This window comes from Condylura cristata, unplaced genomic scaffold (genome assembly GCF_000260355.1).
Source record: "Condylura cristata isolate star-nosed mole 26May11 unplaced genomic scaffold, ConCri1.0 scaffold00004, whole genome shotgun sequence".
In the NCBI taxonomy this organism is placed as follows: Eukaryota; Metazoa; Chordata; class Mammalia; order Eulipotyphla; family Talpidae; genus Condylura; species Condylura cristata.
The window spans coordinates 46344270-46363058 of NW_004567105.1; the positions used below are offsets into that span (position 1 = coordinate 46344270).

General features: G+C 37.3%; 1 protein-coding gene across 3 annotated transcripts in view; it reads left to right on the forward strand.

The window, feature by feature from the left end:
- Window positions 1-18517, forward strand: part of FRMD4B (FERM domain containing 4B) — a 305516-nt gene extending 286999 nt beyond the window's left edge. For all 3 annotated transcript variants that reach the window (XM_012720470.1, XM_012720471.1, XM_004675986.2), the window contains 7 exons: window positions 371-596; window positions 3356-3412; window positions 4907-5054; window positions 7323-7442; window positions 8633-9444; window positions 13546-13678; window positions 17071-18517. In XM_012720470.1, the coding sequence (XP_012575924.1) occupies window positions 371-596; window positions 3356-3412; window positions 4907-5054; window positions 7323-7442; window positions 8633-9444; window positions 13546-13678; window positions 17071-17191 (1617 nt within the window). In that variant the 3' untranslated portion in view covers window positions 17192-18517. The remainder of the gene's footprint in view (window positions 1-370; window positions 597-3355; window positions 3413-4906; window positions 5055-7322; window positions 7443-8632; window positions 9445-13545; window positions 13679-17070) is intronic.
- The last annotated feature ends 272 nt before the right edge of the window (window positions 18518-18789 follow it).

An 18789-nucleotide genomic window follows, 5' to 3' on the forward strand; every position in this document is an offset into this window, starting at 1 on the left:
GTTTGATGATACCTATGCAGTAAAATTTGAGAAGATTCAGGCAAGAGAAGAAAAAATAGATAAAATTATTTGCTTGCCAGTTGAAGTGATGCTTTGTATACCATCATGTACTACTGCTTTCCAAATTATTTAATTATTAAGTGAGAGTTCCCATGACAAAGTTTCCATTTATCATAATTAAAAGTCCTTTTTAAGAGTACTTCTATATGAATCAAACTCATGACTAGTAACTCTTTCTTTTAAAAAACTGGGAAAGATTATGTTCTCACACAGAATCTGATTTGAGAATACACAAAACATTGTTTTTTAACTATTCAGTACATGTGAAAGTGATTGTGTTACAGGTAATGGTATTATTTTATAAATGCAGGATCCTGCTTTGCAAGAACTGGAGAGCAATTTCCTCATACAGCAAAAGCTGGTTGAAGCTTCAAAGAAACTTGCCAGTGAGCCAGACCTTTGTAAAACTGTGAAGAAAAAACGAAAGCAGGATTATTCTGATGCAGTGAAAAAGCTTCAGGAGATTGAAAATGCAATAAATGAGTACCGAATTAGATGTGGAAAGAAACCCAGCCAGAAAGCAGTTACTTTACCAGGTTAGTAATATGTAAAGTATTTTGAATTGCATAGTCAATACTCTCAATAGTAAATAGCATTTCCAAAACATTTCACTTGGTCTAAAAAACAGGATTGAAAGTAAGTTTTGTAGGATAATAGTTTGAATTTCAGACTTACATGTATGTAAGTTTGATGGTCTCTAACATTCTTACTAGTGTACTAATATACTATTTCATAGCTTTAACTTTTACCATAAAAATTGGTTCACAATAAGACAGATTCATCTTTAACCAGCCTAATACCATTGCAAAAATAAATTTGACCATCCAGGGAATTAGTAGAGCTAGGCCTACCCACTAGCTTCCTGAAGGTTTCTGGTTCAGAAGACCAGATACTTTCTTTTTTAATTATTTTATATATATATTTTAATAATATAACAGTTTATTTTTACATCATTTTGTACACTTTTTTAAATCTCAATTGTAACCCCCATGGGTTTCCCATCACTGAGTCACCCTTGTGCCATCAACATATTCCAATGCACTTCCCTCCCCCCCTACCTCCCTTTTTGATCCCATTCCCTACTCCACCCCCACAACAAAATGTCTCTGGTATATGGCTGTTCATTATTTTTATTATTTTCTCGCCTAAGACCAGATACTTTTAAAGGACCTGTCCACACACATGGAAAGAAGATAACTCTTCTATTACTGTCATTTACAGAGGCTATTTAAAGATATAGGTAAATGATCTTGATACAACATAAAAGTAAAGAGTTAGGATACAAAGCTGTAACCACAAGATAATAGGGATATTGTATTTATTGAGCAACATATAAGCACTAAGTTTGGTTAGAAAGATTTAAAAATACTAATTGTCTTAACATTTCAAGTAGCTTGATTTTCTTCTTAATACTCTTCTGTATTTTCAAATTGTCAACTTTATACATTGAAGACTTTTAATATTAAAAAAAATACCAAAACATTGCATTTAGATAAATTGCAAGTCCATCTGGTCTTAGATATCTTTTGGCATTATTTTTCAACCTTCATCATCAGTTGAAATGCAATTGATTTCTTTTCAGGTTAAACATGAGTAAAATTAGGTGACTTCTTATTCTAGTGGTGTATTGCACTTAAGGTTGGCAGTATTTTTCTTTTTTTACTATCTCATAAAATAATTAGTATCTTAATTTGACAAATATGGTGCCTGGTGCCTAGGTTTAAATTGTACTCAGGTTTAGGCCAAATAACTTATAGAGCAACAGTTTGGCTTTGGGAAGTGAACGCACAGACAACAACACAAAAGTGTTAGTCAACTACAGTTGGAGAATTTTGGGTAGCTTTGACTCTGAATGTGAAATCCTTTTGGGCTTGGCCATGGTTATTTTCAGGACCAACAGAAATGGGGGATTAGCAGTGCATTTAACTTTCATAGCCATTTGTTGTGACTTATTCATTCCCAATTTGTGCAAGATGCAAGTGTTCTCCCTTACAGGGACTGACAGTTGGGAGCAGATGGTGCCAATGGTTGAGCATGTATTGGGTACAGTTTTTTGTGAGTCTTACAGCTGTCTATACTGGCACCTCATTTTCAAATAATACTATGTGTCCAATTAAGAGCTGGTCTGCCTGGCTCTGATAGAGATTAACATTGAGATTGGATGGAGAGATTCTCTTCATAATGACTTTGAAGCTTACGCTGAGGATTCACATTTGCCTATAATCTTGCCAGTAAAAAAACACTAAATATGGAATGCCAAAGCAGATCAGCACATCTGAGGTGTCTCGTTTTGATAAATACATTTTTAAAGATTATTTGATGGGTGCCTGTCATGCACAAAGCATTATGGGAATTTCCAACCACTGCATTTCTTTTCATGAGAATGTTAGGCATGGATAACAAAAGTAATAATTATAGCTAACATATGAGCATTTGCCCTGTGCCTGGAGCTGGGGTTAAGGATTTACATCCATTGTCATTTAATGATTGTCTCAGCACTATTCACAGAGTACTATTATCCTCATTTTAAAGTTGGCACTGCGTGACCCTAGAGAGATCAAGTCATTTACCCAAGGTTTCAGAACCAATAAGTGACAACACCAAGATTCAAGCTCAGATCTGTCTAATTCAGTTTTTCTCAACCAGGGACAATTTTGCTTCCCAAGGAATATTGGGCAATGTCTATAACATTTGGGATTCTCAAAACTGAGAGTAAGGATGCTGCTGACATCCAGTATGTATAGCCTGGAGATTCTACAGTACAAAGGACCCCTAAGTGTTTAAAATGCCACTGCTAAGAAACCCTAGTCCAAAGAAAAGTTCAGGATCCCCATTAAGGGGCTCCATTTAAAAGAAAAACTGATATTCTTCAGAGAGAGGTCCAAAAAATATTGTACTAATAGTAGATTCTTAAATAAAGATTCAATGTATTTGGCATAACATTTAGCATTTTTGACATGACTGGCATAATTTTTCTTTCCAGTTTAGTTGGAAGCACTTAATGTATAGAGTACAGTTTTCATCCACTGTAGAAACTAGATTAAAAACCAATTGGGCCAAAAGGCCCTTGAAATATGTTTCATTTTTTAAAATTATCCAATGTAACATTTGTATAATATGTAAGAAGTGTATATCTTCAGTCGGAACTGAGTCCATTCTTAGAATTCTTAATGCACAGCAGTTACATTTATCTGAAAATAAAAAAATAAAATATATGTAACTGAGACTCACTTCATTAATCACTATAGGTGTGTAAATGCACAATTATGCTAAAGGCAGTTCTTTTTGTTCACAGAAGACATAATCCCATCAGAAAGCAGTTCTTTGTCTGACACAACCACCTATGACGATTGTAAGTAGCTTGATTTTTGTGGTTTAAAATGTTAAAAATTCCGACTTTCTTAATTAAGTAAAGCCTATTTGTTATCTTTTGGGAAAGAAAGTAGAAATCACTACTTTCATTCAAGCAGAATGGTTGGGAACAATTGTGATGAACTGCTGTACCAGATTACAGCATTAAATACAGCACATACAAATCAGATGACCTCAGGTAATCAGAATACCAGTAGCATGGTAAGTCCTCAATAAGGATATGCAGGATTCTGTAAGATTTTATACTTTTTTTCATATAACTTTTTTTTTGAAAGATTTATTTATTTGTGCATACAGAACTGGGGTACAGGCCAGAGGCTCAGGGGCGGTGAGAGGCAGAGTGGGGGAACAGAACAGGCAGACTGACGAAGTACACTGCTGAGGGGAGCAGCGGGCAGGTCAGGAGAGATCTGCCAAGCCATGTGGTCACCTCTGGGGCAGGCGGGAATCGAACTCATATGGAAGTGGCTTTAGATTCTCAGTGTTGTGCTTTAACCCGCTGAGCCACCAGGGAGGGCCTCATATAACTTTTTTTAACTTTATTTTATAGATTGACAGGGAATTGCATAATAATAAGAGCCTTTCACTCCATTTTTCACTATGGTGACATAATAAAATCCAATATCAAAGTCAGGAAGTGATAGCATGAACTGATTTTCACTATATTCTAGAGTTTATGTTCCTTAGGTATCATGCATATTATAGAAATTGGGTTTCATGTTGAGTTTCATAGAGGTATACTTTATTGTGATTGTTTGTTTTTTCTCTACACATTTTATGTTGGTATGGATTTTGTTTTAATTGAAAGAACATTTTTTATAACCCTCTGTTTAAGCAGAAGGATAGTTATCTATCTGATATGATTTCAAGATTTGGGGAAAGTCTTTAGACCCTACTCCTTTATCTTCCCCCAAGTTTTATGGTACTTGAAATTCCACCAGTCCAAATTTCTTCCCTTGAGCTAAGGTTTTGTAGTGTTTGCCATACCTCATTTAAAAATACGAATATTGGTGGGAGACAGAAAGAGTCTTTAATGACTCAGCATAAATCAGTTTTATCACTTTCATTGACAAGATGAGCCTTTGGTCAGTCAAAAAGTTGAAGACCTTTCAAAGTAAATTGAGAAATAATGGTCCAAGAAATCCTCCTCCTGGTTCCATATACACTGGCTTTTTCTCTAGAAAAATCTAAAACTCTAGAAAATCTAAAAAATTGCATCTGAGTGACTTCTTTGCTCAAAGCCACACCTATTGAATTGGCAAAAATTGGGTCACATCCCTCAAGAGTATTCAATAATTTTTTTTCCTAGTGTATTAAATTTAAAATAAAGAAAACACATTTTCTGTAAGTTGCATAGTTCTGAAAACATCTTTGAAAGAATACATTGTTCATCAGATCTCCCAGTTTATTTGGGGGGAATGTGGGAAAGTATGTATTTACCTACTTATTTACTCATGCATTTATTTACTTACAGCCAATGATGCCTTCACTCTTGCTGGACAGCGATCAAGTTCAGTGCCTCATTCTCCAAGAATTCTTCCCCCCAAGTCTCTTGGAATTGAGCGAATCCATTTCAGAAAGTCATCCATCAATGAACAGCTTGTGGATACCCGGCAGTCCAGGTAAGAGGTCACAAAATATGAGATTTTTTTTCTCCAAAGTGGTTAACCCATTATTGTATTATTCTATTTCCTACTTTTAGAGGAGTTATTTTGTAAAACCATAGCGTAGTTACTTGTAATTGAAAGCAAGTAGAAATGTTTCTCAGAAATCTTTTAAAAAGCACTGGCTATTTCCTTGATTTTTAAATATATTTGATCTATTAAATTATAGGTACACAATCTGGATTTGGTTTTAGCATCCAAATTTCAGTTCCATAAACATATTATCTGGAAACTGTTATTTTAATTACCGCCCTACCAGACCAACTGAGAGGACTAACTTATTTTTGCCTAGTCAGAATATTCAAACATAGTACCATGATATTGGAGGGAAAAAATGACATTTAAATATCAAAAATACAGCTTTCATTGTTATTATAATAATAGTAATATAAATTTGACATTTGTTGAGCACAAATGCTAGTTAAAATATGAAGTAATAACAAAGTTAATCCTACCACCTTTCCTGGTATTATAACTACTATCATTACCATTTATCGAAACAATGAGGGCCAGAAAGCATGAATGACTTGCTGGGTACATTTACTAGTAAATGTCAGAATCAGGATTTGAACCTAGGTAACCTGACTCGAAAGCCTGTGATATGATTTCAGTCAATGTTAAACACTATCTTGGTCAAAATGGAAATTAGTGCCAAAATTAAGTATGCTCATTTAGAGTAAATGATTTTACCATGAAAATAAAATTGATACTTTGTTGTATGACTAATTTGCCAAAGACCAGTAAAAATTAATCTCACTACCAGCCTCAGTTTGTGAATGAGCACTTTAATAACAATTGCCTAAAACAATAGAGATCCAAGTGTGTGAAACTGTGCTGTTAACTTAATTAAAAGTAAATAAAATAACATAACATTCCTTCCTCACACTAGCTACACTGAAGTACTTAACTGGTACACAGCTAATGGCAATAAAATTAGGCAGCACAGACAGAGCTCATTTTCTTCATTAAAGAAAGTTCTACTTGATATTGCTTACTAAGTGTTTGTTTTTGTTGTTCTTAATATATATTAGGGGAACAAAATTATTTCAGCCAAAGGGAGAATTATTACTGGGAATCATTTTAAAACTATTATATCCACATTCCTGCTGGCTTAAGATGGGCTTGATCTTTGATTCAATAAGTTTCACTTAAGAAATGTTTCCTGTTGAGTTAATGAACTACAAGAAACTCATCACAGTATTTTCTATACTAATAACAATGAAAGTAACCCAAATGTTTTAGCAGTTGATTGTTTAAATAAATAAATTCTTATAAATCTTTACAATAGAATGTTGTAGTCATTAATATAACTTTATAGACTAATAATAAACAACATGAAACATTAGATACAACTCAAGTTTGTTTTTTGTAAAGAGTGTTTTGAAAGAGGATAGATACAAAGATTTCATTTAGAAAGTGTAAATGCTTGCAAATATATGTTTATAAAAATCTCCAAATATTTAGTGTTGACTGGTTATATTTGAGGCATCAGATTATCTGCTTTTTAAACATCTCAGCAATGGACTTAATGTGCTTCTATAATCAGTAAAAATGAAACAAACTCAGTGGAATTAATAAATTAACTTCATATTGTGATCCCAGTGTAGTAGGAGGTGGGGTCATAGTGTTTTAAGGATGTTGCCTTCTACACCAGGGATCAGCAAACCCCAGCCCATGAGCCAGATTCACCCTACTCCCTACTTCTATATGACTAATGATTTTTTCTGTTTATAAACAGTTGAAGAGGAAATAAAAAGCAATAACACTCTGTGACTTGAAAACTATATAAAATTTCATTGTCCACTGTCAATTTTTGTTGGCATATGGCCATGTGCAACATGGACTTACATATTGTCTCCCCTGCTTCCACAGTTCAAGAGTAGAGTAGTGAAACAGATAGCTCACCTGCAAATCCAAAGACCTTCACTTTACCCTCACACCCTTTCTAGAAAAATGGTTTGATGACTCCTACTTTACTTATTTTCAATTGTTTTATTCTGCACACTTTTAAAAAAAAAAAAACCTTTTTTCCCCTTCATATTTATGAATAAGACCACTTATGCTTAATCTCAGCTAGGACATACCAAGGGATTAAACCAATAAAGACACCCTTCCCAATTGCTCCCGACACTCCCTGTCTTCAGCTTCCAGTATGATCCACTTATGACAAGTCTGCCACAGATATCAAGAGGCTCATCAACTCTTGAATTCTTCTTGCCTCCACAGAGAAATGCTGTCGACACACAGCAGCCCTTACAAAACCTTGGAGAGGCGTCCCCAGGGAGGCCGGAGCATGCCCACCACACCAGTTCTTACCCGCAATGCCTACAGCAGCAGTCACTTGGAGTAAGAGCCCTCACGCCAGTTGCTTTACTCTGTTGATTTTACTTTAAGGTGTTGTTTTACTTTGTTGTGTGTGTATGTGTGTATGTGTGTGTGTGTTTTAAACTCATTGTATGGGACTTTCTATAGCAGAACTGACTATTTTATAGAACTACATTTTACTACTCAGTTTCAAATATGTTGACAAATGCACTTTGTTTGGGGAGAGACTGTGTTCTCTTATACCTTATTTTCCCAGCCAGACATTACCCTTTATTATTCAGCAGTGAGAATGAAGCTAATGATAGAGACATTTTGAAATGCTTACTGAGTGTTGTATTCATTATTTGGTGTGTGCTGTATTATTTCATTCCCTAACAAAACTAACTGTAGATAGTAGATGCTGATTTTGTCCCCGCTTTTGCGGAGGAGAAAGGTGGCTCAGAGAGGTTAAATATCATGCCCCACCCAAGTTTTACTGCTTGGAAATGGCAGAGCCCGTAACTCAGTTCAGTTATCATCCATGTCAGTGTCCAGGCTTTTCCCACACACTGAGCTGCCTCCACCTTAGTGTACCCACCCCCTAGCCTGTGGAAGAGAGGATGCTTCTAGACATGCTCAGGCTTCATTTCAGTTTTGAGTCAGGTTATACATACTACTTTGGTCTTTCCTGTCCTCAAGAAAGAATGTGATTTGCACTATTGACAGAACCTAAATATTTTCTCATTTTAACCATGAAAATGAACTTACCTATGAACAAAAATATTATGTGGACAAGTGGATTCTGTTGTGCAGTGAACTCTGGAAACCTTAAAGCCCCTACTGCAGTTCAAAAGTTACTAACTCATTAAGTGCTGTGTGTGTGTTGTTTTTCCTTATTTCGGTCTGCCGCTTTCTCTTTCTCTCTCTTTTTTTAAAGATTTATTTATTTATGCACACAGAACTGGGGGTACAGGCCAGAGTTGCAGGAGTAGTGAGAGGATTCACCAGAGACAGAGCTGGCTGCAGAGCAGGCAGACTGACCGAATACACTGCAGAGGGGAGCAGTGGGCGGGTCAGGAGAGTTCTGCCGCGCCATGTGGGTCACCTACAGGGCGAGGGGTCAAACTCTCACCAAAGGTGCCTTCATCAGCTTCTCAGTGCTGCATGTTAACCCACTGCGCCACCAGGGATGGCCCGCTTTCTCTTTTTAAGTCGCTTTTGTCATCTCATAGGCCCGAAGCTTCATCTCAGCACTGCCGCCAGCGCAGTGGAAGCCTCGAGTCCCAGTCCCACCTCCTCTCCGAGATGGACAGCGACAAGCCATTTTTCTCTCTCTCCAAATCCCAAAGAAGCAGCAGCACGGAAATCCTGGATGACGGGTCATCCTACACCAGCCAGTCGAGCACCGAGTATTACTGCGTGACGCCAGTTACGGGCCCCTATTACACCACCCAAACTCTGGACACTCGCGCCAGAGGTCGGAGAAGGTCCAAAAAACAGAATGTTACCACGTCGAATTCAGGAAGCATGCCCAACCTAGCCCAAAAGGACAGTTTGAGGAATGGCGTGTACCCCAAGGGTCAGGAGCAGCCTTCTTCCAATTACTACATCGCTGGATACACACCGTATGCTGAGTGCGACATTTATTACGGCGGTGGCTATGTGTATGAGAATGACACCGAAGGACACTACAGTGTCAATCCTCCTTACCGTTCCTCTGCCCACTATGGCTACGACCGCCAAAGGGACTACAGCAGGTCTTTTCACGAAGATGAGGTTGACCGGGTACCCCATAACCCATACGCAACTCTCCGACTGCCCCGGAAGGCTGCTGCCAAGTCAGAGCATATCACCAAAAACATCCACAAGGCCTTAGTTGCAGAGCACCTGCGTGGCTGGTATCAGCGGGCCTCTGGGCAGAAAGAGCAGGGGCACAGCTCACAGACTAGCTTTGACTCAGACAGGGGTTCCCAGAGAAGCCTGGGGTTTGCAGGACTGCAAATACCCTGCTCTCCAAGCAGTCGGGCATCCTCCTACTCCTCAGGTAAGAATGCTCTGGAAGTACTTAATACCTGGAGTTATTTTACTCCTGTACTTGCCCATCCCAAACCACTTCCCTCAAGCATCATGAGACCAACACTCAAGGTCACGAGTGAGGTAGGCTTTAAGTAGAGCTACAGCAGAAAGAGAGTACTTGAAAACTGTTCTCTCCAAATTTCCAAAGAGCATGGGCCATTCCAAAGAGCAGTGATCCAAGGCTGATGAAACAAGTTGTAGACTCAAATCCAACAGACACTCTGGAGCACGTTGTGCTGACCATGTTAGGGGCTTTTACATAGTTTTTTCTTTTCTGAGTCTTACATTAATAGTCACATCTTTTAAAAGTGTGTTCTCTAGAAAGATCATTAAGGTTTGCTCTATGAAAGCAATAGAGTAAACCCTTTGGCAGATTCAAAAGGCAGGAATCTAGAGGCACTTTGTGTTTGATGCCTGCATAAGGCTTCTACTGGTTCTGACAGGAGGTGGCATTTACTGAACTCTGTTCCCAGCCCTGTTCTAAGTACTTTACATGTCTTTTCTATTTGCTAAGTACTTTACTTGTTTTGCCTCAGTTCACTAATCATATGTACTCCACTTTATGGTTCATTAAGGGATTTTTTTTAAAGGATTTATTTATTTATGCATAAAAGAGCTGGGTACAGGCAAGAGGTTCGGGGGGGGGGAGAGGATTCATCAGAGACAGAGTGGGGAGCAGAACAGGCAGACTGACTGAAATACACTGCTGAGGGATGCAGCGGGTGGGTCAGGAGAGGTCCACTTTGCCATGTGGGTCACATCTCTGGCTGGGAATTGAACTCATGCTGCAGTGGCTGCACTTCATAGTGCTATGCTTTAACCCATTGCTCCACCAGGAAGGGCCCAGTTAAGGAATTTTTGAAGATAATTTTGACTAAAGTGTTCCCTTCCTTTGACTCTGGTCCCTAACTCCACTAACATTTGTGATAGACATAATGCATGTCCCCTAACTGTGCAAGTACTTTAAGGGAGACTAGAGGAAGGCTATCCATGGCTTCATTTATTCAGCAAACAAGCAGGTGCTTCCAGTGTGCTCAGGAGCCAGTGTTGAACCAGTAACCTGGCTTAACAAGTCACTGTTGTTAGTGGCCAGACATATATATATATGAAAACTAAGCAATTTTATTTTTTTTATTACATCATTGTTAATTTGGGGAGAGTATTTGATTTCTCCCCTCAGGTATAGTTCCCATAATTCTCCCACCACCATAACACCCATGATCTGTCACTACAGTTCCTGTGCTCTTCCCTCCCCTGTTTTGATGCCTCTCCTGCCCTCTACCCTGCTGGAGGAATTAGATGTATGGTCAGCTTGCAAGTTTGTCTTTTTCCTGACCCTTTGTTTAGTTTCTCTATATTCCTCATCCAATATTTATCTTTTCCCTTCTGACTTATTTTGTATAATCCTTTCTAGGTCCATCCACATTGCTGAAAATAGCATGAGTTTCTCTTTTTTGATCACAGAGTAGTATTCCATTGTGGTACATATACCATCTTTTTGATCCAGTCAACTATCTTGGGGCATATCCGTTTTCCATATCTTGACTAGTGTAAATAGTGCTATAATAAACATAGGCATGCAGGTGAAAACTAAGCGACTTTAAAGCTCTAAGAAGTGAATGAACTCTTGAAGAGCATAGAAAGGTGAGATTGTGAGTCATGTTCCTTCTTCCTACTATGACACCTTCATGAGACATAGGACAGCAATGCCCGGTCATTCAGCAATAGTCAGTGAAAGCTGTACCTTTAAAAGTTTTATAGGCTTGTTGACAAAAGATATTTCCATAGAGATTTCTATTTGAGCTCAAGTTCTTTTACATTTGTGCAGGACTTTGGACTTCCACAAGGGCTTTCCCATCTATTACCACATCTAACATATGAAACGCCTCCTGCAATTATTTCTTGTTATTTATGCCTCTGTTCTATAACACTCCTTTTCCCCAAACACCAAGGCATTGCATGGGAAACTTTCAGAAACCAAACGTAGGCAGAGTATGATTAAAAAAAGAAAGAGACAAGGGGTGCTGAGACATGTGAATGGTTATCAGGGCACAGGGCTGAGGTTATGCTCCTTTAAATAGAGAGGCTTTGGACAAGCAGGTATAACTCGGAAAACCTGGATGTTCCTGGCAATTGGTTCAGTGCCTGGGGCAAAGGGGAGAATGGAATTGATGCTTCCTGATGAGGCCCAGGGAAGATTTGGCCTCACCAACCAAACACATTTCTTTTTAAGTAATTAGGATGAAACCCATCCTCCCAGAATCCTGTTGTGGTATTTTCCTCATTCTTTTCTGTATTTTGTGACTACAAAGATAGATTACAGGGCAGGCATCATTCTGATGGAGAGATACATTTCCAATTATTTTCCAAATTAGTCAGGGGTTTTGCAGTCCCTTCTAGCCAGTAAAAGTTCACTTGGTGACTCAGATTTAGTAGTAATGACAGCAGCCATTTATCGGCAACTTACTGTGTGTTTATGTCATGCTGAGCCCTTTTTAGGCACCATTCCATTTATTATAGGCAGCAGTTCTCAGTGGTGAGTGATATTCTTATTATTATCCTAATTTTGCTGCTGAGGCAACTATGGCTTAGAGAATTCAAATGACCTGCCCGTTGCCTTGTCGGTGGGTATGGGGTGATGACAGACATCTGAAGAGTTTTGAACCTGTGCCTCTGAATCATGTGTGGTGTTGTAGACCTGTTTTCAATAAAAAAATAATATAATTTTTGAAATTAATCAATAAATGATGCTGGCCTAGTTTCAAAGCTACTAAGTGGTAGAATTGAGAACTTCATCTCTGCCCTCACATCTTAACCATCAGACCTCCAAGCCTCCTTCTTAGAGTTTTGAAACAATCTTGGCAGCTCAAAGATGTTACATATTTGAGTCAAAACATGCAGCGTCCAGATGAGTTTTGAAATGTTGTTTGTCTCACACTCATCCTAAGTGCTTTGTAGGTGTGAGAAAGAACACACCTTGCCTGCTTGCCTGGAACAGAGAATGGAAGAATGCTGAAAGATTCATGAACAATTCTGGCTTTGTGTTTCAGGTGACTGGCACACAGCATTGTGTTCACCATGTGCACCTGAGACATGGAACAGGATTGTCGCTTCTGTTTGTTTTTATTGTTTGTATTGAGGCAACATGGGCTTATAACACTGTGATGACTTAGAGGCCAAGGTTCACACCTCTTCGATGTATATAGCCATACCACACCCACCTCAAAGTCCCTGTAACCTTATATATAGTCCACTGTGTTCCTTCCCCCTTGAGCAGACTGATTTTATTGAGAGGATAACTGCCGAACAATGAAATATTTGTTGGGCTTTGCTCCAAAATTGTACCTTGGTCTTGTTCTGGTTTAGTGTCTCAGTAAAACAAAATCGCTTTTTTTCTGAAATCCTTCCTGTATTAGTTGCCCTCCCTCCCCCTAATACAAAAATAGTCCTTTACACTGCTTGTGGCTTGCAGCAGACATTGCTTTTGGCTAAAAAACAATCAAGTCTACTCATGGAATGCTTTTCCTTCAAAGGCCTCCAAGAAACAGATTTGCACCTTACCTTTATAGCTAAAGCTTTATGCACCTGCCACCATAGCCCAAGTGAGAAGATTCTCTAAATGTATCAGAATTTCTTTTTATGTCTTGTCTTTTGGGTTATTTTTACCTTATGTTTTTGAATTAACTTTATTCTTCTTACTTATAATTGTAACATGAATGGCTATTTATCAAGTATATTACATATTTGTATTCTGTGTTACATATTTTCAAATGTTACCTTATTTAAATCTCGAACATTATCATCCCCTCTTTACGAAATGTAGAAATGCTCCCTGAAAGTATAGTCTTCATTATCCCCACTTTGCAGATGAAGAAACTGAAGCTTACAGGGGATAAATTATTTGCCCTGATCAGTATGCTGGTAAGTGAGGTATTATGTTGATTACAGACATTGGTTCTTAAACTCTACTCTGCACACAGCTCATTATAAAGTACATCTAAATGGCTTAAACAGATGTCTTTTTCAATATTCCCACTAATTTCATCTCTTTTTCCATTTTTATTTCTAGTGTCTTCTACAAATGCTTCTGGGAACTGGAGAACACAAATAACTGTAGGACTGTCTGAATACGAAACCCCAGCACATTCCTCTTACACCAGCTGCTATGGCAACATCTATAATCCTTTGCCCTCTCCAGGCAGGTAAGAAGCAATGCTCCAAAATTCTAATAGTGTGTTCCTGGCCAAAGGAATTCAGGGATCCTGTTTCATTTTATGAATGCTAAGTAATCTAGCTCAAGGATTGCCAAATTATAGCCTCTGTGCCAAAACCAGCTGCCACCTGTTTTTGTAAATAAAGATTTATTAGGAAACAGTCATCCTCGTTTATTTACATATTATCTATGACAGGTTTGTACTACATGGACAGAGCTAAGTAGTTGCAACAGAGACCATATTGGCTAGCAGCCAAAAATATCTGAGCCTTTAAGAAAAATTTGTTGAGGGAATTGAGAAGGAAAAGAAAGATTTGTTGACTTCCAACCCAGTGCATTCAAATTTGACCCTGTTGTTCTGTGCATTAAATTCTGTGCAAAACCTGTGTCTGACAGGGTTTTTTTTATTGTATTACTGTATTTTTATTATTATATCCATTTAAGATTATTATGGAGCCTTCTGAGAAAAATATCTCTACTCCAGAAATGACTGCTCATACCAAGATTCCTCATGACATTTGGTGGGCTTAATTTTAAACATTTGCTGCCTTTTTGTGTCTGACCCCACATTCACTAAGAAGCAACAGATACAGCCAGCTGTCCCGTGTGTCAATGAAAGCAATTCTTTGTAAACATTTAGAGACAATATACAGGATGCTATATAGGAACAATTTGTTAAAATCTGAATTTTTAAAATACTGCAAATTTTGAATGACATGTTTTCAATTCTTTATGTACACAGGAAGTGTTAGGTTTGAAGAAGTCCTTTTTCCCTTATCACTTTCTCTCAGAGTATAATCCATGCCATGTGGGCAAGAGCAAAAAACATTTTCTGTTTGTTTTTAGAAATTTTTATTTTTTTTAAGTCAGTTTGCTTTAGGTATGGGAGACTTGCACGGACTATGACTTATAAACGTGTCTGTACAGGTGAATGTGAAAGGTTAGTTTCTTATTAATATTTTCAGTATTGCAAACGAATTTAAAATATTGAACAACCTAAAGCTTTATTTTTCTTCTTCAAGCTCAATAGGAGTTTTTCTTGGCTTGAAATATTAGGCCAATTGTCTCAACTAAACAAAGGGTGTGCTCAAAATAGAATTTTAGTGAAAATATGCCTCAGAGGATGTCAGATAGCTGAGACTTTTGTAAATAATGCTTGCAAATGAGTTAGGAGCAAGATCTAAAATTACTTTGGCCCACAGTTTGGGCTGAGCTTTTCCAGTTCAGTTCAAGTCTTTTTGTATAATGTATTTGCAAACAGTTTTCATATTGTGTATTTTTACTTTCCTTAGGGTTACTTCAGAAATGATAGAAAACATTCAGGGCCTAAGACAGTGCTAATATCCTTAGCACCATTTTCATTGGACTCACAGAGTGCTAAACGTTTTTGGGAAAATTCAGTTTTTACCAGTCTGCCCATCTATTTCCGCCAGCCCAAGATGGCTTGATAAGGAACCTGATGTCAGGAGGGACACAAGTACAGGAAATCAGAAACTATTGAATGTTCGTGTGTGTGTGTGTGTGTGTGTGTGTGTGTGTGTGTTTACGCACATGCTCTGTGTTCATTGTGGAAAATTAGGAAATTCAAAAGAGTAGAATGAACAGGCTAAATTGAGAAGCATATTTTTAATCCCTTTCTTCTAGAAAGATTTGCCAGGTTAGCCCCCCATCCATGTAGTTAATTGTTTATTTCCACTTGTTTCCTTATCTAGGATTTTTCATTATGATACAGTCTGATCAATTTAATTTGATCTGATAATAATCATCTATAAAACAGATTTAGAAATCTGCTCTAAAATTGCATGTTTATTTAGAAATTTGCTCTAAAATTGCATGTTTATTTTTGACAAAACATAATTTTTCAAATAATAGAGAAATCTGGTTTCACAAAAAAATGGAAAACTTCAAGTAGTTCCCTAAGTTAAGGCATGTAAATGCCTTGCAAAAGCTCAACTTTTTCAAATCATGAAATGTAAGATTATTTAGAGAACTTTACCCACAGTGTCCAGGTTTTAATATTACAGAAAGATGCAAATATTTATCAGTAAAACCTTTTTTTTTCCTTGTCTGATGTGGTGTAATTGTCAGTGGTGTAAACTTTCCAAAGTCAGAAATGTTGTTTCAGATGCTACCTACTGTATAGTATAGTCAAATTATGTGGTTCCACTGCTGCAAACTATGTTTTCAAATAACTTTGTTTCTTTCACTTCCTGTTTTCCATTTCCCATCCTCTTCTTTGTCTAATTCTACCCATTACTTACTAGGCAAAACCCAGGGCTTCTATCCAGGAGAATGGTTGTGTCTCCAGAAATGAGATCAGTTTTAAATTCTCTTTTGCTAAGTGTAGCCAGCTGTAGTAAGTACAGCCCCTTGAATGTGTTTTGCTTCTTGCATAGCAGAGTTTCGCTTGCTCTGACTAGTGGAAATCTGACTTTTTAAATCTGATTTTACATTAAATGAAAACACTAAATACCTGATTTCACATAGTATTTATTTCCAAAGATCTTCCAATGAGTTTTTAATCACCTTTACTAAAGACATTACAACTTAAAAAAAAAAAGCAAATCTACTAACTATCTAACCAATGTTAACAATCTATTTCAAGACAGAGGTTTTGCTTACTGGAATGGTTTGTAATTAGGATGTTGTCATTTGGCTAGACCCTCTAAATATGCTTATAATTTATATATATGATGATGTTTCCAATTTACACTTAACCTATATGCCCTAGGCTTGTAAAATATGTCTTTGAAGCCCTCCCTCCTAAACATACTCCCTTGATCCTGAGGAACATTTATATATTTTCTTAATTTGAAGAATATTTAAAATTCAAAACCACTTTTACAAATATGACTTTCACACAAAGCAAAATGGCCATGGATTAAAGATTTATTTCACTCACTAAGAAAACTAATGGAATGGTAAAACTGGTTCCAAGAGGATTCAAGACTGAATTCAACACACTGAAAGAGGACTGTTGGAATAAGATTACTAAGTTAGACATCAAAACCAGTTAATGTCCTACCAGAGAATGAAACCATTTCCATAATCATTTTTTTACTAGACAAAAGTTATTTATATTTTCTCCAGACAAAAAGTTCAACAAATTAATATGTAACTTGACACAGTCAGAGGCCTAAGCAAAGTAAATGTAAGTTAGACAAAGGAATGTCTCTCTTGAGAATTAAACACTCCTTGCATGGGCTTCTCGACAATGCTCCGTTGTTACTGAACGAGCATGCAGTTCATCATTTGCCTTATTTCCAAGCTTTGGATCATTTCCTTAACAGTGCTTTCTACTAACTTCTTTGAGTGAAATAATCTGTGTACTCTGGGAACACAATGACCACAAGTAGTAAATGTTCTGGTTTCCTTTACTAGACAGTACACAGAGGCCAGTCAACTGGACAGCACAGATGGAAACCCGCTGGAGGACAGCCTGGGGAGTGGCGAACAGAGGCTTTTCTGGCACGAAGATTCAAAGCCTGGAACGTTAGTCTGAACTGCATGGACCTCTTGACCAAGCACTGCGTTCTCACACTGGTGTGCCTTGCAAAATGTGTTTGTCTTCCCAGAAAGCTGTTGGCTTTGGAGACATAAAAGCATCCATGGTTGAAGACATGACTCACTTTGCCCTGGAAGTGAATCACATTCTAAGCCACAGGAAGTCCCTGCACAACGACTAGCCTTTCAAATTCCAGGCGCTAACTAACAGAGCAAGGTCAGATCACTTTGAACCATTGCCAAGAAAGGACTCAGCTTTTACCAAACAAGCACTTTTTAAGGAAAAAAAGTTATTGAAGGCAAAACTCAAAACAGCAAAATGTACATTCAGGGTCTCCCTTAGGAAGGAAGGACAGGAGAAATTTCAGAGCACAGTTCAGAATGATGAGAAGAGCTCCTTAGTCCCTGATCACCATCAGACAGTTTGAATTTGTGAACTGGCAAAGAATAACATGCTTTTTCTACAGATATGAACAATTTAGACAGTATTGGAAAATTACTTGAAGACAAGATGGATTTTCATGAAGTTCTGAATGAGTGTAAATGTTTTTAGGATACTATAAAGAGTGATGGTTTTCATAAGCACCATAAAATGGGTTCCAGAAAGACTTACTGCTGTAGCATCCTGTATTATAACGTTGCGGTAGCAAAATGGGGAAAATGAAGCAGTCCACAGAATAATTGACAGACAATACTTGGAGAATTTTCTAAGGTACCATATCATTGAGCTCCTTTTTTCTTTCTACACCAATGACATGATGAGCTATTGTTCAGGCTGGCATCTCTCCACTTTGGCAGTCATTTGAAAAAGCAGATTTGATATGGAACATTTTTATAATCAAGAGTTTAAAAAAGTATTTTAAAGTGATACAGAAAGAACCCAAAACAAGGAAAAAAACTCACATCATTTTACATGAATTGTGTGCCTTAAAATGGTGAATATTAGAAAAGTTAAGATATTACCTGGATCCTATAGATACCAAGTGACAAAATATAATCAGTCTTAAAAATAAAAAAACCCTCCAAGCTGCAATAGATTCATTATGAGGCTAAAACTACCTCATATTCTCCTTGCAAAAAGTAATTAGCTATGGTTTATTATGGGGTTTTTTGTTTGTTTGTTTGTTTAAGCAAATGTTTCCATAGTCAAGATTGATCATTTTGTCATCTTAATTTCAAAATTTCATAAAAGGTGCTTCTCCTCCTTCCCCCCTTTTATACAGGATTCTTGTGTATAGAGAAATTTCTAAACAACATTTTTGGAACATTTTCTATCTATATTCCAAAGCATGTAATATATATATAAAGAAGATTTGTTAAACTGGTCCTTAGTCATTTGTATCACTGAAAGGAAGTTTGGGGAGGGGGGGAATTGGAAAACAAAAAGACACAGAATAAATAATAACTTATTCCTTTTTGCATATTTGTATAGCCTTCTAGAAACAGAAATACCCTTTTTCATATTCTTTTACTGTTCTGACTTTTTAAGACCTATTATTTTTTTACATAGGTCAATAAACTCAAGGTGTGCTACTGAAAGTGTTGACGTTTTCTTCCACTTATATCCACGGATCACACAGCTTATAGTGCTTAGTC